General features: G+C 44.0%; 1 protein-coding gene across 8 annotated transcripts in view; it reads left to right on the forward strand.

Moving 5' to 3' along the window:
* EML6 (EMAP like 6) overlaps window positions 1-25375 on the forward strand; it is an 85473-nt gene that overhangs the window by 15013 nt on the left and 45085 nt on the right. For 5 of the 8 annotated variants that reach the window (XM_032684119.1, XM_032684123.1, XM_032684126.1 and 2 more), the window contains 8 exons: window positions 8708-8867; window positions 12328-12426; window positions 13685-13753; window positions 15894-16079; window positions 17941-18076; window positions 20751-20955; window positions 23634-23771; window positions 24366-24622. In XM_032684119.1, coding sequence (XP_032540010.1) covers window positions 8708-8867; window positions 12328-12426; window positions 13685-13753; window positions 15894-16079; window positions 17941-18076; window positions 20751-20955; window positions 23634-23771; window positions 24366-24622 — 1250 coding nt within the window. The remainder of the gene's footprint in view (window positions 1-8707; window positions 8868-12327; window positions 12427-13684; window positions 13754-15893; window positions 16080-17940; window positions 18077-20750; window positions 20956-23633; window positions 23772-24365; window positions 24623-25375) is intronic. The other 3 variants (XM_032684121.1, XM_032684125.1, XM_032684127.1) reach the window with 1 other exon arrangement.

Consider the following 25375-nt stretch of genomic DNA (forward strand, 5'->3'; position numbering starts at 1 on the left):
TTATTTAGGCTTTTTCAAACAAAAAAATCCCCCAAAACCCTGAACTGCCCAAGCCTGTGGTAGAAAGGAGAGAGTGGAAGATTCTGTTCAGCATTAAATCTCAGCGTGTTTCTGTGGTGTTTTAGCACTGACCTCTCCAGATTTTATGTGCAGAGCATTGGTGTGTTACTGGTGAATCATTTGGTGGTTTTATCGTGATGCTGCATAACTTCATCATCAGGAGGGTAGCAGAGTACAGAGAAACCAAAGTGCTGGTTTTCATCCTTAATTATTTTCTATTTTGGCCTTATAAAGCAGTGATACTTGGCTACTTTTTAATAATAAGCTGTGGCTGGATGACATGTCTTTATATGTCCTCTGCATCTGGGAAACCAGGTTAATTCTGTTATCTGGGAAGTTTAACAGGGTTTTTGAGTAATCTGCTCCCCACAAAAGAGACACTTGATACTTAAAAATCTTCAGGTTGTGTCAGATGATGTAAAAGCCAGATAACAGCCATCACCTACTAAATGAAATCTCAACATTTCAAAGAAATGAAATTGTTTTGTGGATAATAATCCACACTGAAACTTTTCTTGTTTGAACCGTTAGAGAAAAGGGAAAATGGATTTATTAATATGTACCTGTTAAAAACCGCCTTTGAATTTTTTGGCATAATGTTTGTGTTCTCCACAATTCACTGGCAAAGCTGAATTTCAGAAGCCTGGCAAGAGTGCTCAGAGAACTGAGATTCATTCACTTTGCCACGGGTCCACTGGAAGTGGAAGCTCAGAGTCCAGACCCACTCTAATGCTCTACAGTGGTTCCACGTCCCTCCAACCCCCTTGTACTGTGCATTGTACCTTCAGGCCTGACAGCTTATGGAGCTGTTGTCATTCAGAAAGTACAAAAGATCTAATCCCTTCTCCACAGGAAAATTCTTTTATCCCCCTCAGTGCGATCTGATGATCCTCCAGTGTACAACTCCATCTTTTTGAAAAGTAACAGAGTTGTTGGTCTTGGCTTTGCTTTCCTGGGAGCTGATGAGTGTCAGCTGGCAGCATTCAGAGGGGAGAGAAAAGCATCCTTAGTAGCACTGCAAACTCCCTGTGTTCTGAGGGGTCTAAAAAGGAATGTTTTTCTCCAGCTACGTTGGATATTGTCACATTTATCATTTCTGGAGACATTCTGTGTACAAAGAACCATAATTTGCTTCTGACCCGTGAAATGCCCCTTGGTGTGCATTTATTTGATATATTATTGAATCAGGCTCTTACTCTTCTCTGCTTCTTTCCATTAAAGTGCCTGACCTTAAAATATGGTGGGACAGGATTGTCATGAGAAGAATGCCCAAGTAGGATGCAGCTGTCACACTCTGAATTCATTGTACTTGAAGCAGGAACACTTTCCCTGGCCTTAAAATCCTTATTTCTGATGGGCACTGAAAGGCAAACCTATGCAAACAGTGTCATTATCCCAGTGTGGATTTCTTAAGGAGAGCCTGTGAGTTTTGTCAGACCACACAATTTGTCATAAATGTGACTAGACCTGGAGATTTCCAACTGGATGAGATGAAATTGCTTAAACTGAAAATTAAAGTGGGAGTGGCCCAGGAAAGTTCTGGCAATGGCTGAGTTTTTTGCTTGATCTTGGTAATATTTCCCATTTCTCCTTGACTGTTCTCTGGGCTTTTTGGTTATTTTTATCACGTCTTCTGTATTGTATTCGTTTTGCAGCTCTCTCTCGATTCCTCTTTTTCTCAGCTCTCTCTTTTGCCTGTCCTGTTTCCAGGATTTTCTTCCCGTGTCCCTTTGGTGATTCCCGTGGTGATTGACATCACCATGCTGTGGGCAATTAATTAGTGCTCGGGATTTGCTGTTCACTGTGACCACCAGTCTTGGAGCTCTTGGCTTGATCTGAATTATCACATCTCTGCTCTTGGGAGGAAAGGCACAGCTACATTCAGGCCATTTTCAGTTGTCTCAGCCCTGGAATGTGATAAATGGGAAAAATAAAGGCTTTGATTCCCAGTGGTCATGCACAGTTTGTGTGTCTGCTTGGACTGCACTTTGCCTCTGGTGTTTCTACATCAGGCTGAAACAGGGTGAAGGCAGGAAATGAAGGAGGGAACGGCCTGTGACGGTGATTTCTCAACTTACAGCCCTTTTCTGATGGATAAATTACATTTTCAATCACGGTGTTCAGACCAGCCTTCAAATTCTTTATACCAGACGAACATAAAGCTTTTGCTGATTTCTGTTGACCAGTACTAAATTAACAGCAGTGTGTAATTAGTTTTCCATGTATTGGGAAATTACTTGGGTTACCCTGTGGTGCCATTTAAGTCGCTGGTTTTATCTCGGCATCATAGACCAGGGTTCTCTGTTTCAAGTTTAATACTTTGTCTCTCTTGAAGAAATAGTCATACCATGGCACATACAGAGAGTTCTGGACGTGCCCTGGCCATGTCATTTTGGGGGTTGTTTTCAGATATTGGAGCAGGCTGCAGTCATCATATGAATGCAGATGGAGTTAGTCTCAGATGGAACTCCGTGCATGCATGGGAAAACTGGACTATGGGTTCTCTTTGGGGTGGTGTGGCTCATATGCTCTGTGTATTCCCTGATCACTTGTTGCTCAAAACCCACAGTTCATGAGGGCATTTTGTTTCTGCTTTTACCTTCACTGTCATTAAATGGGCTTTGGGTAAAATCTCCCGGGATTTCTTTTTGCTGGGAGAAGCTCAGAGTTGCAAAATATCCCTGAGATGAACATGGATGAGAAAATCAATCCTTTGGGAGCTGTGTGACCGTGGTGTTGCTGCAGCCCCGTGTGAGAGGAGCCCCAGTGCTGCAGGATGTGCTGCAGTGCCCTTCCCTTTTAGGAAATCTGCCCAGTTTTGCTCTCCTTACAGATCCACATGAGTGTAAGTCAGAGCTGGCCTCAATTAAAGAGCAGAATGGTTTTGCTCACAGCATTGCATTTTAAGGGTTTATTTTTCCTCTTGGAAAATTGAGGAAATTTTAATCACTTGATCAAAAGCCATTTGTCCTTTAAATTTGGCCTGACTCTGTGACTCCTCTGCAGCTCCTGGTGGTACAACAAATTCGATGTTCTGCTGGGCTTATGTGGCCTTTTGGGCCTGATCTGTCAGGACTTCTAACAAACACTGGGCAGATGAACAAACCTTATTGAAATGTGGTGGAATAACAAACACTGGCAGGAGGAGCAGGTCAGCAGGAATTCCCCAAGGACCAAGAGTGGCAGGAATGGTTGTAACTTCGTGTGCTTCTGTCACCTGCCTACCACTGCTGAGCTCTGGCAAACAGTCAGAAATAAAATCCCTGTCCAAGTGCTCCTTGGATTCCCAGGACACTCTGAGAGTACTGGAGCTTAACAGCACCTGTGAGAGTCTGTGCTCCCAAGCCCTTTCCTGCAGCCAGCCAAGCTCACATGTGCTTCCCCAGGGAGTCACCTTAGGCTGGGTTTGGGGCCAGGCCTAACGCAGTGGCTTCGGTCGGGGCTGCACTGCCTTCGCTCCGAGCTGGGGGGGTTTGCTTCCTCCAGCAGCAGATGGGAGCTGGCTGAGCAGGCCACCCAATTCCCACAGCCTGCCTGCCTTCTTGGAAGTGGGAAGCCAGTGCAGAGTGGTGAGTAAATGCTGGAACCTCACTGCTTCCTACACAGGGAGTATGGAGGGGAAAACAACCAGTGGGACAGTTAGTAAGAATTTGGACCTAAAAATGCCTAAATGATCTTAAAAACCCACGATTCTGTACACATATCCTGGTTTGTGTTATATATAAACAAGATATTACCATATAAAATTCAAGCCAGTAAATTAAAATTTCACCATTGCAGTGTTTCCATCAACATTTATATTCTTTTTTTTGTCAGGATAAATATGTTCTGTGCTGGAGTTGTTTGCAAGAAGCGCATGGCAATATTTAGTGTATTTAGAAGTGTTATTACAGCTATATGTTCAGATGTGTAAACAGCCATTCAGCTGGCTGAGTGTGTGCACTGCCTGCACTGTACATGAAAATATGTGCACTCAGAGCTCTGTGTGTCTCGGGGCTGCCCCATCTCCGGGCTCAGGCTGCATCCTGCCTTATTTTGCTGCTGATATTGCTCTGTCTGTGCAGGGAGTTCCCTCTGACCCCACAGCTGAGGGGAGAGGCCCCTTTTGTTCTGTGAAGTGAGGAACTGCTGAGTAGGGAGTGAGCTCTGTGCTCAGCTCTGGGTGAGCAGTAGCATGTGGCTGAGAGCATCCCTGCTGTTCAGACATCCCTGCTGGGCTGCCGGGGTCCTGGGAATGCTGCTCCTTTCTCTCTGAGAACTGGCACCGTGCAGCAGGAGGAGACAACAGCAGAGAAGATACCTGCTGGTGCATAATGGTTATTTTGAGGCAGGATTGGAGCCTCTGGGAATTATTTTTTCTTCAGAGATATTTTTTTGCTACAGAGAAAAAGTCTTAAAAAAAATGGTTGTCGTCTTATTTATCTGTCCAGTGTTCGAGCACAGCAGTCAGTGCCCCGAGTACTTCACAAATTTGACCTAAATTCTGAGGGGAGACCTGCTGTGTTTTCTGTTCTGCTAAACTGGAGGGTTTGTAGCTGACTTTGAACAAGGAATGTGAAGTCTTTCATTGATATCTGAAGAGAATTAATCATATACAGACAGTGTCTGCCAGTCCCCAAGTCTCCCTTAACAGAAAACACAGCTCTGTAAAGATGTATCTAAACATGAATGTTATTCCAAATTTAAAGCAGGATGGGTTTGAAGTAGAGATGAATTGATCTGTCTATCTAGAGTTATTTTAGATTAACATCACATCTGCACACTGATTTAAAGTGCAAAACATCCCAGCACAGAGACTGAATTACATTGGCAAGAGCTGGAGGACAAGTCCACCTGACATGGGGATTTCAGCCAGTGTGCAGTGACTTCACTCACAGCTCCGGGTGTTTGTTTCCTTTTTCAAAAAGCAATTGTTTCTTTGTCAGGTGGGATGTTCTGGAAACAAGTTTTAGTTTGTATGAACAGCTAATAGGATGGTTATAAAAAGATTCAGTTTAATGTAGCATCCTAAATAGAAAACATAAAATGTTATACACCAAAACTATAAAAGCAAATGTTCAGCCTTTGGCTGCTGCAGTGGCAAAGTGTTTTCTCTCCCTGATAAATGAGGTAGTGCAGTGATAGATTTAAAAGGCCCAGAGTGGTGAGTTCTAAACCTCTGTCTCTCATCTGATACACTCGTTTCAAGATCTCCATCAGTTCCCTAGGCCTGTATTAAAGATAACAGAAATTGCTTTTTGCAGCATCAGGGAGCAATTATCTAATGCGGGGAAACTGCTGTGAGCCAAAATGCATTTTTACTTTGATTACTTTAGACTTTGCTGATGTATTTCAGTATCTGGAACCACTGAAGAGTCTGGTTTGGAAGGGGCCTCTGGAGCTCATCCAACCCAACTTTCTCTGGAGAGAGCATGGCCTTAGATTAGGTCATCCTGGGGCCTGTCAAGTGAGTCCTGAACCACTCCCACGGAGGGGATTCTGCCATTCTCTAGGCAACCTTGTCCCCATGTTTAGTTTTTAGAACGAGGAATGTTTTCCTTGTATCCAGATAGTGTTTCCCACAAAGCAGCTCGTGTCTCTTGCTTTTTGTCCTCTCCCTGTGCATCCTTGTGAAAAGAGCCCCCCACTTTCTGTGTAACTGCTTTTGAGGTTTGAAAAGACCAGCATTCAACCTCCCCTGAGCTTTCTGTTCCCTCATGAAACTTCCTCAACCATCAATTCCCTCATCCCCTTTTTGTTCTTCCCACTCATCCATTCTTTCTAGCACCTCTAATTCTCTGGTTCCTCAGCTGTGTGCTTTGTGAAAGAAAAATCGTTTTATCTGCAGTTTGGGAACAATTTAAATACAGAAATTACAATTTAACATTTGATTCAATCAAACAATTGAATATTCAGCTACTTGGAGCAGTTTGCATTCCACATCTAAACTATCATACTTAGTTCTGCCATGGTTTTAAACTTCAGACCTGTGCTATATGTTTATAAGTGTATGGAACCTGTTACAGAAAACCAGGATAGGCTGAAACACAGTGTAGACAGGAAACAAATACTTTCTGTCTCTTGGAATTCTAATGTGGTTCTGAAAGAAAAAGAAACTCTTGGAGCAGGATATTGCTGCCACAGAAATTGTGGAGGTAGGAAGAGTTTACCATCTGGCAAGGCCCCCAGACCAGATGGATCCACTAATGACTTTTATAAAGCATTTCATCAGACCTGCTGGAACACGTGTCTGGCATCTCTAATTATCCTGAATTAGCAGCCTTCCAGCCTTGGATGCTACATCCAGGACTGCTGATCTTGAAAGGGAAGGAAAAGGAAGTGCTCCCTGAAAGCTCTTCTTCCTGATAGACCTTTTTATTAATGAGGTGGAATGTTAGAAGGTTCCCTCAGGTTATTGGTTCATCCCAGATGGATTGTTTGCATTAAAGAGGGGCCTGTGGAGTCACGTGGACCCAAGAGGTTTTTTTGCAGACACATCAGAGCGCTTTTGGAATTTCTGCAGGGGCATCCAGGAGCTCAGGAGAGCAGCCTGCCAGGAATGCCCTGCCTTCTTTGCCTTCCCTGGAAGGGAAGGACGGGCACTTGTGCCTCTGTCCCCCCTGGTGCTGTTACACAGAGACAAGGGCCAGTCATGTGGGGAAGGGGTTTGAGCCTCTCTGTTTCCACCCCGGCCCTTTAGTGAGAAGGAATTTGTGGCCTTTTCCCTCAAACCTGGAAAACGGAGTGAAAATCTCTTGTGAGATTTCTTCTGCCCACCCTGCTTAGGTCTTGTTCTCTCTGTAGAAGGAATAGGAATTAATCCCCTAATAATGTTTTCTATACCATAAATTGCTGTTTGAATACCTTATCTCTTCCAATCCTATTTTCCTATAAATACAATATTTCAGTATATTCCAGTGGCACAAAAGAGTGATGTGGTATCACTATAAATGGTCTAATTACTTACAAAAGTTGAAAAAATGCACTTTAACAATTCAAAACACGAGCAATGAAGTTTCTCCTCCTCAAAGAAGGCAGGGAGGGCCAGGGAGGCTGTGCCAGCAGGAAATCTTACCCCCTGAAGGCAGCACATGACCCACCCAGCAGAGATGTTGTATAATTGCACTTAGAGTTTTTACAGTTGAGCACCCATGGCACATGTAAGTCACACCCAGGTATCAGACAGTCCCAGGAGTTGTTCTGGAAATGGGCTCTGTTTCCTTCCTGTAACCCACTGTTCTGCCTGCCGAAAATAAGCCCCTGGTTATCCAAGAGCCAGACTGAGCGTGGGCAGGCGGAGAGCACTGGGAAGGCTGGTGGGGAGATGAGTGTCCTCAGGGGGCTGGGAAATCAGGCTGCTCGTTGGGGGCCAGGAATTGAGAGTGCTCCCTAATTATAGCCCCCCCCCCAGTGATGTCATGTGTCAAACAGGGTAAAACAAACACCACGGACACTCAGAACGAGCACATTTGTGTTATGGGAAATGTTCCTCACAGAATGCAAAAGGGGAGGTTCTGCTGTGTGAGAGCTGCTCTGTGCTGAAGGGTGGCAGAGGTAATTAAGTTCTGTTCTAGCAGGGAGAGATTAGCCCAATTAATCTTTTCCTCTGGTTCTTATCATTGAAGAAAAGCGTTCTAACTTAATTACAGGTGTCACACCTGAAGTTGGAGGCGTCACCCTTCGTTCCCCTTAGAGGTTTAGGATTGAGGTGAACACGTTGCCACAGTCTGGGGGAGAAAGGAGAGACATGAGCAGGAGCAGATAAAACAGCTCAGTTGGGCTAAACTTGTTCTTTTCCCATGAATTGTTCTTTAACATGAACGAATTGAACACCTATGTTTGTGAAAGTTCCTGAAGTTTTTTGATTAAAATGGAACATGTATGTCTGTGAAACTTCCTGAAGTTTTTTGATTCATTCTTCTTAATAATTAGTATCACCTACTCCAGGGGTAGCAGAACTATTCAGCTCCCCGTGGCCATCTGTTGAGTGCCAGTTTATTAATAGGATGTTTTCCCTTATTCCATCTGTAGCTCACATACTCAGCCATTTGTTTCCTGTGTGACTGTAAAACCCTCTTTGTATTCGGATGACTTTACAGAGGGGGTTTGTTATTATTTTCGTATCTGAAGAGTTGTGAACAGAACTATGGTTTGATTCTGGTGAAACAATTTACTTCTGTGTCTCTTCTGAGATTGCTGTCTTTAAACATTTAAAGATGAGAGGATTTCTTGTGAGAAATACTCATTATTCAGCCTCTGATCCTTATTTCAGAACATTTGAGCTGAAGGGCAAAAGAGGAATAAATTGTGGAAAATCATCCACTGACTCCATAAAGCTATGAAAGACTAAGATACAAGTCTGTGTTCAATCAGCTTATCAGTCAAAAGTATTTAAAAACACTGGTTATGTTTTTCTTAATTTTTCTGTTTAAAGTATTATTACACGATAAATTGTATTCTACACTCGTCGTGTTGTGTCAGCAAAACATTACTGAAAGTAAATAATGGAACAGACCGAAGACAGTTGTTATTCCAATAAATCAAAAGGAGCTGTTGGGTTTGGAACTAAAAAAGAAAAAAAAAAAAAGGTGATTTTTTTTTACTGTAATTTTTCCAGTCTCTGCTCAGAAGGTGTATTCACCGTCCCTCCCTCTGTGTTGTGCCGCAGCCTGGCCGTGCACCCGGACAAGACGCTGGTGGCCACGGGGCAGGTGGGGAAGGAGCCCTACATCTGCGTGTGGGACTCGCTGCGGCTGCACACGGTGTCCGTGCTCAAGGACGCGCACACGCACGGCGTCGCCTGCCTCGCCTTCGACGCCGACGGACAGGTGGGTGACACCTCCGGCCAGGTGGGTGCCACCGCCTGCCCAGCACAGATCCCCCTCCGTGGTTTGGCTGGAACGGCTTCCCCACCTCCTTGGCACCTGCTGCTCCGAGAAAACGGGCTCCTGGCAAAGCCCTCCCAGCCCCGCAGCCCTCCTGGCAGCAGAACCGCACTGATCTCCCCGCCGGGAGAGTCTCCTCGGCTGGGCTGCCCTGGCAGGTTAATTGAATAACGGGGTCGGCACTGAGCGTGGCTGTGCAACAGTGGCAGCAGCTCAGGGGATATTCTGAGGCAGAATTTCAAACAGAGGTAAACGGTGGGCTGCTCACAGCTGGGCTTGTCACAGCTAAACACATTTCCCCTGGAGGTGAGCTATTAAAAGCTTTCAGTTGTGAATGAAGTAGGAGGAAAATAGATCTAAAATTCACCTACCTGAGAAATACTTCACAGAGCTTTATAAATATCTGTGTGTGCAGTGTGTCATTATTGATGTCCTGATGAGTGTCCTGGTGTAACACTTCAGAGCTGGTTGCTAAAGTGTTCTTAGGAATGCTTAGATGAGCTGCCACCTGGATTCCTGCATGGATCCTTCCTGGTTTTGTATTTTCTGTACCTCAGAGTTGCATCCCAACAGGACAGAACTTTGGGATGTTCTGGCCTTTCAAAGATTTTCTTAAAATCGTGTCCTAGATGGGTTGCTGACTATTGAAGTGCTTTATTGTCCTGTACTTTGCTACTCTCCCACTGACCACGCAGTGCTTTATTAGTAGTAATAGTATAATTAAATGGTTAATATTTATTCTTTATTTATTTATTCTGAGTTCTCTCTGAGCTCAGAACTGGCCTTCAAGGCATCAAATATATTCTCACATGAAACAAAAGTACTTTTTGTTGTGCATTAGCTTGTGTGTATTCAGTTTGGAGTCTGAAATGAAGGACATCAACATGGGCAGTTGCCTTTAACGTGGTTAAAAAGCATTGGGTAACTGGAGTTCTGAACACCACCACAGATTATATTTCCCCATTAAAAATTGGAACTAGCTTTCTATTTTAAGCCTAGTTTTCAATGACGTTCCTCCAGTTTTCTTAAGGTAAAGCCATTTCCTCTAAAATCTCCTGTGCCAATTCTAATTAATGAAAAATGTGGTCCTTGGAATTGTGGAATAAAAACCTCACACAAGAAAACTCCCGGATCAACAGAACAAGATTTCCAGAGCTGTTATATTTTTAAGGTATCGTTCATTCAGAACTGCATGTTCTTCATTTCCCCCCCTCATTTTTAACTTCATGGGACTGGTGGATAAACTTTTTTTGTTTTTAGACCTTTGTGAAGGTCCTGCTGGGGCCTGGCTGTCATTAACCCCCCAGCTCAGTGCTGGGCTGCCCCTGCAGAACAGGGGAGGGGCTGGGGAAGTTTTAGTTTATTCTGGAAATAAAGATTTGCATTGAATGCTGTTCTGTCTGGAGGAAGAGCAGTGCTGGAACACATAAATATGGATGATGCAGCTTGGCTTTCTGCTGCTCTCCCTGGCTTTGCAGCAGGAGCTGCTGTGCTGAGCCCCAGCTAAAGGGCAGGGGGGGAAGGCTCTGAGCAGTTGGAATTCAGAGCTGCAGCAGTGCTGGTTTGTTTAGTCAGCATTCCCAAGGGAGCTGGTGTCTGTGACAGGGCAAAACAGGCTGTGCACGCCCTGCCTGCACCTTCCAAGGCACACCTTGCCTTCTCCTCCACCCAGGGGCTGCCAACAGCCAGGGAGGGTTTGCATTTCAGCCCCAAAGCACAAATCAGTTCAATAATGCAATCAGAACCCTGCTCTCTCCTCTGTTAACTCCGTCAGCACCACGTCCTACAGCAAAGAGCCCAGGTGGTTCTGCTGCACTCCCTGAGTGGATCCCCATGGAGTCAGCTTGGATTCCCCCAAAATTTCCTGGTTATGTGGTTAATACTGGAGTTTAAAGTTTAAAATGCAGGACTGTTGTAAGTTAAAAACACAGATTTTAGTTTGGGCTTCTTCTGTCTGAGCAGGAGATGCCATTTGGCAGGAGGGGAACTGCATTTGGTTCAGATGTTTAATGAGGAGCTGTCAGTTTGCCTGTAGTTAAAAATGTCTTTTGTTAGCTATAATTTCTCCTTAAAAATACCAACAGCTCCCCTTCATAGAATTACCTATAAATCAGATGCCTTGCACTGAAGTATTTTGTCAATACTACACAGTTCAATTTCTGCTCTGTTTTAGGTGAACCCTTTCTGTGTGCTTTGTAAAGAGACTTATTGTTAATGGGGTGAGGGGGGCACTGCCATAATACATACATGTATTTCTAAGTCTTTCATTAGGTAGCACTGGGCTTCTTTAGCCAGATCTTCTAAATCTGTGTAGATTTAAAAATAATTGTTAATTATGTGCATAAACTACTTGGCAGATATTTTCTTCTGGTAGTTCTGTGAATTCTCTGAATAGAATTCTGTCAAATTCTCTTCCAGAAGGAGGACTAAAAGTGTAAGTGTTCCAACCAAAAGGGAAATTCAGCATTTCTCACTTTCCTGCCAGCAGGAGCCCTTCCTCAGCAGACCACTTTAAAAGAAAATAGCAAATAGTTCTTAGTTTCTGTAGTCCCTTCACTGCCCATCTACCCCCAGGGGTGGTTTCCCGACTGGGAGTTACAGCTCAGCTCTGAGGTTGGTCACATCATGGATCTAAAAGATGCTGGAAGTGCTGCCATGGTTTCCATGGTGAGGAGGAGTGTAAAAGAGGTGAGAAAAAGTTGAAATCAGTGAAGGTGCCATGAAAAATAACTTGTGTTTTGATCAGTACAGCCAGACCTCTGGCGGGTATGGGTTGCTAAGGGCAAATAAAATGCACTCAGCCTTTTCCCTTCCAGGTTTTCCCTTCTGTTTTATTCTGTTCTTTTTATTTCTTGTATTGTTGAGATTGAAAAGTATTAAAATTAAGTTATTTTAAGTGATGATCAATAGAACTTTGGTTTAACTTGGTTACTAATCACTGATTTGAGTTATTTTAATTGGTGATTTGATGCACTAAGCTCTGTAAAAGGCCATTATTAAAAGTACATCCAGTTCTGATTCTAAAGCTCAACAAAATGAACATAATGAACAAAATGGGAGCTGGAAATAGCGAGAGCTTTTATTTCCTGTTTGCTTTTATTATCAAATTAATAATCAAAATACACCTGAAACAAACCCCTCAAACCCTTCCTGGTCAGACTTTCCTTGGAAACATTGGCACCTGAGATCAGTAACCTTTTAGAGAAGGGAGACATTTCAGTGCCCTCTCAGTGAGTACGTGTTGAGTGTGACCGGCTTTGCCTTTGCCAGGGAGTTCAAACGCAGGGCACAAGTGGGCCAGTCCACTTGGGCAGTAATCCTGGGAACTGCAGCAATCCTGGGAATGCAGGGTGGTGGTTTGGAGCTGCTTTGCCTCTAACGGGATCCTGTGGTTCCTCCTCAGCGCTTGGCGTCCGTGGGACTGGATGCCAAAAACACCGTGTGCATCTGGGACTGGAAGAGGGGGAAGCTCCTGGCCACGGCGACGGGCCACTCGGACAGGGTATGGTGGGACAGGCTCCTGGGGGGGCTGGGGGTCACCAGGGTTTGGGGCAGAGTGGGGTTTGGAGTGGGTTCATGCAAAGGGAATTGCACTCCTTCCACCACACTCGGAAATACCTGACGGGGTGTTTGTGCCTCCTCCTTGTGCCAGAGCCAGCACAAAGCACCGGCAGGGAGCCTGGGGAGGAGATCCTTTGTCCCTACACACGGAGTAGGGTGATCTGGAGCTCCTCAGATGAGATGTGAAATGTGAGCTCAGGGGGCACAGATCATGTTTTCTCTCAGGATGTCCAAAAGACAGTTTATCCTGAGGGCAGATTGAATTATTTCCCTTTTAGTTTTGCTTCCGACAGTCACCTGTAGAAGCAACCTAATTAGGGTAAATATTCCTTTTCTATCTGTTAACCTCAGTTAGAGGATCATAACTTCAATAGAGATGAGAACTGACCAGGTTTGAGTTCCGAATGTTGTTCAGGACTAGGAAACGTTTTACCAGGTTTAACACAGGCAAAAGACCTCCTTGACATATATAAGCACATGGATGCACACATTCAGATAAATTATAGGCACAGTCTGACAACCTTTCTTGTGTCTATGTTATGGTATTATCCCATGTTTTAATGTTATGATATTGGGGTGTTACAATATTTTGCTACACATCCTGCATGCAAAGCAGCAGACTGAGCCCGCCCCTGCAGCTGGTGTGACATCCAGTCTGTCTGCATCCCGTGTGTCAGCTCAGTAATCTGCTAGTTCATTTTTACTTGCAATGTTCCCAACACAACAGCATCTCAGTCCTTCTTGAATTTCTCTTTCAGAACTGATTCACTTCCCAGTTACATCAGTGGAAGTTTTGCTACTGACCTCAGTAGGTACAAGATCAGGTTCTGAATTAGCAGAAGACTCCAGGACAGGCAAGAAGTACTAAAATCTTAGTCCTGGTAGAGTTTCACACTCTGAAAAAGGAGGGAGTGGGAAAGAATGCCTGCCTAAACATTGTTTATTCAATAACATCTTGGAGCTGGAATGGATTGGTAGTGTGGAGTCAGGGATGAGGTGTGTTCACAGGACTGTGTGAGGAGCCCTCCATGTTTGCCTTAACCTTGGATTACAGAGTTCCAAATTCACCTCAAGACTGTTCTTTCATTTTTAGTAATATGTTCCCACAGAAATGGTGGCTAAGCACTGATAAAAGCAAACTGAACCTACATGGAATTACCGTGTAATTTAAAATACCAGCTTAATGTACTTCTTAACAGATATTTGATATTTCCTGGGATCAGTATCAGCCAAACAGAATCGTCAGCTGTGGAGTGAAACACATAAAGGTAAAGATCTCTTATTGTTTACTTGGAAAAAGTGCTTGCACAAAAAAAAATCTTACATGATGAGGGCTTTAAATACAAGACAATTTATGCTTTTCTTTCTTTACTGTGTGAATGTTTTGGCAAAACTTCTGGTTTGAAGCCAGTTCAGACATTCAGCAGTGACTGAGGTGCAGGTCCCTGGAACAAGCAAGGTGGGAAGATCATCATTATATACTTGTGATTTTGGGTTTCTCTGCCCTCTCCATGTCACCTAAATTGTCTCAGCCTTTAGGAGTTTCTCTCCTCAAGCATCACAAAGAGTCACTGAGCAGCTGTAGGGTGAACTAAGTTAAAAAGTGAATTAAATGACCTCTCTTTGGCCTCTCATTGCCAGCAGTCATAGGAACACCTGCAGAGATGAGAACTCCAGTGCCCCACTGTTTGCTCCCTCTAAGTCACCTTCTCTGGAAGTGTTCTAAATACAAACCCAGATATATCCTAGATGTTTAGGGTAAAACATCCTCGTGCCTGTGGAAAGCTTAGAAAGGAATCCTTGTTTGCCAATATTCCCTTCAGGTTTCTATTTTTCTCCTGTCTCATCAAAAACCTTCCTAACAGATGGCAATTATTTCACATGACTGGGGTGGGAAGAGCTTTAACTAGAAGTTTAGGAAACCAGTTAATATCTGTAGTTCTGGTTCCTTGTGCCCTTAAAACCACCACTGCTTTCAAACTGTGGGTGGTTTTGGCAGCAGCGATACCATCTGTTGTATTCTGCAAGCTGTTTGCCAAAACCTGTCTTTGTTTGGCACCTGTCTCCTGTTGAAAATGGCCATAATTACCCTGAACACACAGATTACCAGCACTGTAAATACATGGAGATAAAGACATGCCAAAAAAGAACAAAAAAGGCAGCAGGGAGGGGAAATGACTCCGTGTTCCCTCCAGTGAGGCTCCCACAGCAGCCTGAACTTGCTGTTCAGTGCAAGGCTGTGGGAATGTGATAATAACAGCTCCAAAGCAATAGTATCACTGGAAGAACTGGGACTAAGGCTTGGGAATAGCACCAGTTATTCCTTTGGCATGTCGGGTCTGTTGGCTCATTTGGCTGAGCAGGTATTAGGAGCTGTGGTAAAACCTTGGAGCTGAGGAATCTCCCACTGGGCTCAGGATCCTCCCTCCACCCTTTTCCTGGCACTGCTGCCCTCCCACCCTTCCTCTGCTAAGCAGCAGTGAGGAGAGTTTAGGTTTTACTCCCTGGGGGCAGGATTCCCTCTGCCTTCAAAATTGGCTCATGTTAAGAGGCAAAGGGAAAATTTAATTGAATTAGAAATAGAGAAGGATCTGAAGTAAAAAAACTCGATCCGAGGATTTTCTAGATGTCAGCCTTATAGGAATTTTATGGGACATTTTATAAGTATGAAGAAAAATACCTAAAAATTCAGCTTATAGGCATGAAAAGATGCAGGCATATAAAGTGGGGATGAGATGGACATTATGCACTCTGATTCAAAAAGAAGCAATATGATATTTCTCACCACTAAAGACACCCTTCTAAGGCAAACTTTCTGTTCTCTTCTCTGTTTTCCTCTTCCCCTCTCAGTCTTAGAGTCTTTTTTGCAGAACGTTAATGCCTTGTAGAAGCCAAGCAGGTCCCCATTCCACACTTGGGGAACCTGTTACTCTCAGTCTCAGCGTTGTTTCACACCGGAGCGTTTCAGTCTCCCTGGAACAGATGGTTCCTCAGTAACTGTAACTATATTTGAGGGACACACCTCTCCCAGTGCTCTGGAGAAGGGCAGAAGTGCCTGCTCCAGCAGGCAAGTTGTGGAAGATCAAGTATTTTGTCACTTCAGCTGCGTTTTAAGGTTTGCAGACAAGAAAAATGGGGCGTTCCTGGTTTTAAAAACGTGCACTTGTATGGACAGCTTTTCCCAGCAAAACCTGATAAAGGATAGCGGGAGAAGGGGAAGGAAGGGGTGGTGTGGCAACAGCGAGGCAGCTTTGTGCCTCACCTCCCCAAGAGCTTGATGATTTCTTTGGGGTTTAGTGCCTGCCCAGACCCTGCTCTGTCAGGTTGTACATCTGGGAGCTGCACACTAATATGAAACCCAGAAATCCTGCAGGGGTTTTTTCCTGATGTGCCATTTGCATTTCCCAGTTTTGGACGCTGTGTGGAAACGCCCTGACGGCAAAGAGGGGAATCTTTGGGAAAACAGGAGATCTCCAAACCATCCTGTGCTTGGCCTGTGCTAAAGAAGACATCACCTACTCCGGGGCTTTAAATGGGGACATCTACGTGTGGAAAGGGCTGAACTTGGTGCGCACCATCCAGGGAGCACACAGCGTGAGTCGTGTTCTCCTGTCCTTCTGAAAGGAATGGTCATGGAATTGGAACCTTCCTGGAGGCTTAGCTCCAGAGCTTTCCTTCTCCTTTGGGACACAGCAATATCTAAGGCTGTTCATCAGTTAAGAACTCAGATATAACATTGTACTTGGTTGACATGTTGCCAACAGATGCTGAGCTGATAGAACTGCTGATGTTTATAGCCTTGATCTAATCAAGCAAACTAAACCTAAAGAAAAGCTTCTAAACCTAAAGTTTCACAGATTGAGAAGCTTCAGTTACAATCAGTTTACTTACAGATAGTTGGTAAACAGATTACCTGGTTTTAAATAGAATTTTACCACTGAAATTCCCAATGCTGGGGACTGACTCTTCATAAGAGCTGCAGTGGGGAATAAACCTGTTGAATCTGGGACTTTGCATTCCAGCCATATTCCAAAGGCAGTTTAGTCCAATTGGCTTCATAACACCCCCCCCCCTCAGTTTGGAGCTCTCACAATTACAGAGTGAAAGGGGAATGTACAGGATGGTGTTAGATTTCTAACCAGTCTAATACAGTAAATTTACCTCTCTGTTGTTGCTGCAGTAAAGGCACAGTAGGACTTTCTTGTCTTAAATCAAAAGTATTTGAGAACAGTTCCTATTTGCAGTATGACTGTGGTTAATGGCATTCTGCTGTGGTTTTTTGAACAATAGGAAACGAGACTGTTTTCCTTAGAGGAGTAGTATGAAATCCAACCCTTGTCAGTATAGTTTCCCTCTAGAACCTTTCTAGAAAGAGCATTGCAAACAACGGTTTTTTTCTGGCTTCCCAAAATTGTTTATGTGGCCCCTTTGTCAGGATTCAGAGAAGCTCTTCAAACCAGCTCTAAGTGTGCTGGTTGTTTATAGAAGTAACCCCTAATTTATGAAAGCAGTGAGGGGTAATGAGTCTCAGTGTCAGTGGGACATCTTAGCTGAGGAACTTCTGTGAAATTCCATGTGATGTGCAGCTGCAGTAACACAGAAATGTCTTTGGCAAACGATAACCCCCTGTAGGAGATGTGCAGAATTTTATTTAGATCCATTAGAATGATTAAATACAATCTCTTTGGATATAATGTGATAAATTATGGGATTTGCCATGGATAATATGCATTCTCCTGCCCAGTTTCTAATCTCTACATAATTAATAATTAGAAATATTACTTTATTAAGAAATTGCACAAGGCCACTTTGAATACTGAGTTCTTCTCTCCATTGTATTAATCTTTGTGCAGTTCAACTTGTCTCTGAACTGAGAGGTTTTCCTGACAAAATCCTGGCTCAGCAGGCACTCCCTGAGCTATTCCAAGGTAGTCCAGCACAGTCAGCAGTCATGAGGCATTTTCAAAAATGAAGAAGAAATTCAAACTGTGATAGAAACTTGTTTTCAACCAAGAGAATGAATTGACACTCTTTCAGTTCCTGTCGGGTTCCAAGCGATGTCTGAGCTGAATTCCTGAGGGAATGTCTCAGTCACCTCTGCACCTGTAAGAATCCTTGTACTTGCTCCTTTGCTTGATTTGGTTTATTCTGGGGAGTTCGTTATTTGAAGTGTTCCATTTTTTATTTAATTGTCCTTGGCATGATATTAACTCCACCAAATCTGGAGCTCTGCAAGCAGGCCGTGGCACTGCTCTTGGCACAAAGCTTTCTACAGAACCCACTGAAGTGGAGCACTTGAAATAAAAGCTGTGTGTGCTGGTGTGCTTTGGGGATGGACAACACCCTGCTGCCCAGCAGCTTCTCGCCTTTAACAAGGGTCTGTCCCAAAATAATTGCTCTGTGTGTTCCAGTGGGTTGTAAAGGCCTTTAAAACTCGTTATCCCTCGGTTGACAGGCTGGAATTTTCAGCATGTATGCTTGTGAGGAAGGCTTTGCCACCGGAGGGAGAGATGGGTGCATTCGGCTGTGGGACACGGAGTTCAAACCAATTACCAAAATTGATCTCAGGGAGACTGAACAAGGATACAAAGGTAATGAGCTGTTCCTTTAATGGCTTTTACACATCTGGTTAATGCATTATGACACATTGAATGTGAAGCATAAATGTCTCTGCATGCTGCTGATTTTTTTGCTCAATGACTGTATGTATTTTTGGATCTGTATTCCCCTTAACCTCTGACAATGCTGTAACCTGAAGAGTTTTCCATGGTTCATAGTATAAACAGAGGGATGCTCCTCACCATGCAAATGCAAGAAGATAAGTAAAATCTAATTAAACACCTAAAGATAAGAGAATGGAGTTAGGTAACCCTTGATTAATTAATTAATTGCAATTCATTTGACTAAGTGAGATTTCTGGAGCCCGACTCTCAAAGATGCTGACCGACCATCTGAGCCCTCCATTAGTGCATTTGGAAAGGTAGCTCTTGGCAGATTTGTGAGAGGGAATGTTATTAAATTGGTGATCATCATGTTTGTTGAATCTAATCCTGCTTCCTGTGAGCTTAGTCATCACTTCAGTTCATGAGTAGGCTCTCAGAGCACTCCCAGTCTCCAGAGATCCCAGGGAACCTGCTCTGGCACTTTGCCTCCCTGGAGGGTTCACCCATGGAATTCAACCCTCCCAAAGGTGCCCAAGACACCCAACCAGGAGTCCCTTTGCTCTGCAGTCCTGGCTTTATGTTGCTTTTTGCAGCCAGAGCAATAATGTTTAACGTGAATTTTCTAGAAACCAGTAGCAGTTCCTGTAAATGACCATTTACAGGAGCTTTGTAATTCTTTCTAAAAATTGTGGAGAAATAATTGACTGTAGTTGTACTGAAGGTGAATCCTCATCAGACATGCCATGGAGTCGTTCTGACTTGATGTCCTGATTTCTGCCATCTCCTAAATGCCACAGGGCACAGAACACAGAGATGAGAGGAGCTGACTAGAACCAGGCACTGCAACAGCACCTGTAGGGCCGAGACAGGCAGGAGGGGGTTTTCCCATCTTCTTACTTGGCAAAAGCAATAAAAAATTTCATTTGTAGAAAGTAAATCGAGCTGCCCTTTGGACTTGTATATAAATTAGAACAGTTTTTAAAAATTGAGAAATTAATTGATTTCTGAAAACTCGAACTAGAACGCTGCTTTTACAGCATTAAAATTCTTCAGGTTTATGTTTGTTTGTCGTTAAAAAAAAGCAACATTACCACAGTGCCTGCTTTAATGGTGCAAGAAACTGTCTTAAGCAAGGCTGCAAATTTTGTCCAAGCTTAGCCAAAGATGATGTGCCCATGGGGATAATCACTGGGACTAAGGAAAAGGACATCTGTGAAAAATCTGATGGGGCTACTGCTCTGACTGCAGCTATAAAAAATGAGGAGCTTGGGGATGACTACAGGCTATAAAATCCAAGCATGACTTATACCCTGTCACTGTCATTGGAAGGAAGCCCTTTGTCACCCCCTGGATTTGCTGTTCCTCAGTCATCCTGCGCTGAAGGGCACTGAACATTTTCTAAATGAGATGCAAGACCAGCAGCAATCTGATCACAGGCTTGGCTTTGTGTTGAAATGTAGAGGTATATTAGTAACAAACCCTGATAACAGCTGATCTTTATGTGCAGTGTGTCCCAGGGAACACTGCCTTTCCCACATCCAAAGGTGTGCTTTGTGTTCTCAAACTTAACAATGCCCACTTGCCACTTAAGATGTGAATTCCATCCCTTGGGTGCTCACTGGTTTGTATCAAAGGTGGGAGTCAGAACTTGTGGATGAATTTAGCTGGGTCACACAGTGACATTATCAAAATTAAAAGCGGCTGGAGATGGACAAGAAAATAAATGAAGATTAATTTGACCTTCTCGGGAGATGAGAATATTTTATTTATGTGACGGGTAGGTAATTGTATTATGTGTTTGGTTCCAAAAATATGTTAAAATGATGGTGTGGCTGACCTTGACTACATGACAAATGGATTTTTTTATTCATTCCCGTCTCACAGCATCTAGGCCCATTACCCAAACTTGAATTTTCGAGTACTGGAACAGAAAACACAAACACTGCAAGCAGTTGGACAGACAATGCCACCAAATGGCTCAGCCTGCTTGTGATTAGTAAAATTCCAGCTCCAGAGTTAGAGTCAGAATTGTGGAATAAGATCAAGCTCTCTAAAAGTTATACAAAGCAAAATTCTCTTGGTTTGGAGTTTGGGAGGGAGGTTGTTTTGTTTGGTTGTAATAATCCATTGTGACTAAAGTGGATAAGTGTGACAACATGGGCACAAAGCATTTAAATTCCCCATTAAAAATGTATTGCAATGTGCAAAAAATTAAAATCCTGAAAAAATGAGTAAACCCAGTTTCATTCACAGGCACCTGGCCTAATGTAGAATTTAGATGTTTCAGTGCTGTGAAGTGGAACTGGGTTGTAAAACAAACTCCCAGGGTGTGCCCCAAGCACGGCTCTGGGTCCCTGGAGGCCCTGGCACAGCAGTGTCACACACACAGAGTCCTCCCAGGCTGGGGCTTCCTCCTCCTCCCCTGCCCGAGGGAGAAAATCCACCACAACTGCTTGGGGATTGGAGTGACTGTGCTGTTGTGTGAGCCTCCAGTGTCAGAACGTGCCGGGTCTCAATGAGCTGCTGCGGTGCTGCTGCTGCTGCCCCTGTGCCCCCCTGGGCACGGGCAGTGCCTCCCCCACAGCCCCCTGTCCCGTCCCAGCAGGTCTGTCCATCCGCAGCGTGTGCTGGAAGGCTGACAGGCTGCTGGCAGGGACCCAGGACAGCGAGATCTTCGAGGTGCTGGTGAGAGAGAGAGACAAGCCCATGCTGATCATGCAGGGGCACTGTGAGGGGGAGCTCTGGGCCCTGGCTGTGCACCCCAAGAAGCCCTTGGCAGTGACGGGCAGCGATGACCGATCCGTACGGTAAGGCTGGAGTTCCTTATTTCTTATCATTCAAGGCTGGAGTCCTTTATTTCTAATCATTCATGTGCACATTCATTTGTAATTGATTTATTTTCTGGCCTTCTATTAAGGAAAATTTTTTCCCCCCATATTTTTCTTAGCACCTTTGCTTTTTCTCTTCAGCCTTCATATTTGGCCTCCACACATCGTGTAAAAATAATCAGAATTTGTGTTCAAAACATGCTGGGTTTCTCTACTCTGCTGGAAGTGCTGATGCATTGCTGTTGGTACAGCAGGTGTGAGGATCTAAATGGAGAAGGATTGCTTTGTATTTCTCTTCTGTTAATAATATGCAACAAGCCCAAAGCCTAAATACCTTGGTGGTTCCTCCTGCCCCTACTATCCTGATTTCCAGCTCCTCCATCTGGTGTTTTTCCAAACCCTTTACCAGATGGATGGTCACTGCTTTTTGTCTTACATAGATGATTTGATTGCATATATTTAAATCAAGGCCAGGCCGTTACCAAAGAGATGTTCAGTTTTTATGGACTACCAGTCAACTTATTTGAGAAACATCCATGTGGGTTCTACCCTTTGGCCATATTTCAATGGCAAAAATCAATCTCTTACTGTGCATCCAGCTCCTGAATAATGCTCCTTCAGATTCCACATGATCGCTCACCCGGGCCTTGAGGCTTTGCTGCTCAGCTGCCATTGCTTTCCCTTTCTTTTCTGTCTTTTCACTTGTGCTCATTTCCCATTCCTGCCATCCTCCATCACTTTCTCACCACAGTCAAAATCCAAAGTGTGAGACTAAAGAACTGCCAGTTGTTCAGTGCAGTCATGTTTTCTCCCTGGTTCCTACACGAGTGTTATTTCTCTCAGTTGATGAAATGCAGGAACAGTCTCCTGTGTCTGTGTTTGTGTGCCCAGTGGCACAGCCAGGCCCAAGTCCACCCTGGCAGGATGCAGGCCCGTTCTGCAAAGCTGGGATTAGCATTGTACTGCCCTCAAGCCAATAAGCCACCCTAAGACTGGATTTCTTGTCTTGGCTCATCTCGTGGTGAGCAGAGGAACTGAGCCCTGGCCTGGAGCTGCAGAAGGCGCTGCTGACTCACAGCAGGCCTGACCCCTCATGCCCCTCCAGGAAGCACTGCAGGATCTCTTTGTGCACATCAAACCTTAATTAGTGCTGCTCTTATGGCTCTGATCGCTGGAGTAGCAGTTATGATACCCCTGGTGCCTTTGGACATTGCCATTCTCTCAGATATGCAGGGATTTTCCTGCTCTTTGAGCTGTTGAGCCACTACAGAATGTGGGATTTGAATACCAGTCCAGGCAGTGGGAGTTTTTTAGATACTATGTTTTCATTGAGGAATTCCAGTGAAATATGCAAATAAAAACGTACACAAAAGGATTTTCTTCCAGTTTTCTTTTCAATACTAAAATTGGATTGACAGGAGTGTTTCTGTATTGCTCTTCACTGGGTAATTTTTCTTAGTATTTGATTATCACATCATTTTGAGAAGAGTGAGTCTATAATATACATCTAAATTGTTTTAGAAATCAAAGTATTTAGTGAGTCAGGTGATACTCTCATGTCTAGAGATGTCCTGTTGAGAAAAGGTTACTGTAGATTTTCCCCAGCCCAGCTGAGAGAAGGCTCCAGCCAGATGTAGTTTGCTAGCATTTTAAACTTGCAAAGCACAGCATGTCAAGTAGGAAAAGCTGCCTGCTTCCTATCTGTTACCACAGGAGCAGGGAAAAATTACCGTTGTCTGAAGGCACCCAGAATTATTAATTACATTTATTCAAAGCACCTCACACCTGTCTTTGCGTGCCAGAGAACGTCCGGCTGCAGCACCACAGGATGTTCTGGCAGAGCAGCTCTGCTCCACTTCTGTCTTCCTGAGGGACCTCTGTACTCCTGCTTTTCTAAGAATGATTAGAACCTGTTTCTCTCTGAATGCCTTTGAATATTTGTCTCTGATGTTTGTGTGAAGCCGTGCCCTCCACTGGGATGGGACAGAGAGGAGCAAAGCTGCTGGCACAGCCATCAGTCTGCTCATCAGGTTCCAGCAAGTCTCCTGGGAGGCTCCAATAAACAAACTCATCTGTCAGGTACAGGACAGAAAAAGTTGGAATATTAACTAATAGAATAATGTTTCATTGAGCCTATTTGCGTTTTTTTAACCCAGTCATTTAAACAAACGCATAGGAAAGTTGCCAAAGAATGGTAGTGTATATATACTATAATAATGCCTTGTTTTCAAAGCACGTGCACTTTTCATGTGGAAATGGTATATTTCCCCGATTTTTCAAAATGTACTGTGCAGAAGTATTTTGTCCTAAAAGATACTTTTTCTATTTTCGTAAGCAAAGCCAGGCTTTTATTTTGTCAATTGTTTATGCAAATGCCTGTATGTGTGCAAAAGGCTCTTCTTTGCCGTAATAAAAATAAAAAGCTCCTATTCGAAATCACCCTTCCATTAATTCAAAAAATTGTAGTATTTATTAAAGAAAATTGAATTATCCTGCTTGCATTTTGCAATTACTCTTCTAGTGTATTGGACAAAGTGATTTATGTGAAAGCAACATTTTGGAGGCAAATTTTATCCTGGCGTTTCCTTCAAAATCTTTCCAAATCCTTCCTGCATCATTCCTTGAGGCACTGCAGCTTTCCCTTTGCTCTGGAGCAGGTTGTGGAGCCTGGCTGACCACGCCCTGATAGCTCGCTGCAACATGGAGGAGGCAGTGAGGAGTGTGTCCTTCAGCCCTGACGGATCCCAGCTGGCACTGGGAATGAAGGATGGCTCCTTCATTGTCCTTAGAGTGAGGTAAGAGGAGAAAACCGCTGGGGAAAAAGGGATTAAAAACTGGGAGAGCGCAGTGTGGAGAGGGATCTCCTGCATCATACAGTTCACTCCCTCTCAGACACATTCCAGGCAAAACAATTGGTAATTGAAAGACTTTTTTAAGCATTTTCAAGATACATATGAATAGAGTGAAATAGCCAAACCCCCAGGTTTCAAAACACATAGTCTGCTTTAATTGATACTTGGAAGAGCTTCCCCCTTTCCTTGCCATTACTCCATGTGTTTGTTAAGCATATATTTAATATAATAAAAATACTTGGAACTACTGGCTGATAGGAGGGAAAATCCTGTGCAAAGTCCTGTAATGCTCTGCTTTAATGACTTTAACAAAACTTAAGTGGGCTGTTCACAGTCATTTAACAGCCATCCCAAACCACTGTTATTCTTCTAAAGTTAATCTCTCTCTCCCAGCAATCTTGTCTTTGCTAATTTGCCTGATGCCCCCTAGAAATCTCTGTCTTGGGTGGGGGAGGATTCTCCTCTAAGGACTCTGCCAGGATTTCAAAGCTCTCCTTACCGAATGCATCTGGTTTTACATGACCTTGGTGCTTGCAGGGACATGACGGAGGTGGTTCACATCAAGGACAGGAAGGAGGTGATCCACGAGATGAAGTTCTCCCCCGACGGCTCCTACCTGGCCGTGGGCTCCAACGACGGCCCCGTCGACATCTACGCCGTGGCCCAGAGGTACAAAAAAATCGGGGAGTGCAACAAGTCCTCCAGCTTCATCACCCACCTCGACTGGTCCGTGGACAGCAAATTCCTGCAGACCAACGACGGCGCCGGAGAGAGGCTTTTCTACAGGATGCCCTGTGAGTCTGGGAGGGCTCTTGGGATGGACCAGTGAAACTGGGGGGGGGTTGGAGGAGAACACCACAAACGTGAAGGAAATAACGCTCCTGCAAGCAGAGTTTTTGGGCTGGAGTTTACAGAAATACCTGCTGCTCGTTCTTCAGAGCGGCAGTCACGGGACATACCCACCTTCAGCTCTCAGGAAACGCTGCCTCTGCATTTTCTGCTCCATCAGTTTTACGGTTTTACACGGGAACTTTGAGAGGTTGACTCACTTTTGGGTAACTACCAAAGCGCCTCTGTCCCTGTTGTGCTTCCTTCAAGTGATGAACTATTCCTGTGTTACTGATTAGAATGTTTTTACTAGTGTAACAATTAAAAACAGGAGAACTGTTTGAGTTCTCAGTGTCACAGCTTGTTAGTAGAAACAACACTGATAAATAATGGATTTATTCTTACTCTTACTTAAGAATGCTTTCTAATGTTTAGAAGAAACTGTTGCAGAACAGAGGACAGCTTTAGAAATAAGATTTTGTGCTCATTTGGGGCTAATTTGGCAGCCTTCAATCAACTATAAAACGGCCTCTGTAAATGAAAAATGCCATGGAATGACTGACTGACCAAATAATCAAATTTCAGGGTCTCAAGATGATCAAGGCAACAAGTTCCCACAAACACATGTGGCATGATTTAAAAATTTGAGTTATTAATCTTCTAGCACTTAAAAATGTCCTGGAGAGTCGTGTTACATACATATACTTTCTACTGAAGAC

This window comes from Chiroxiphia lanceolata, chromosome 3, assembly GCF_009829145.1.
Source record: "Chiroxiphia lanceolata isolate bChiLan1 chromosome 3, bChiLan1.pri, whole genome shotgun sequence".
Lineage (NCBI taxonomy): Eukaryota > Metazoa > Chordata > Aves > Passeriformes > Pipridae > Chiroxiphia > Chiroxiphia lanceolata.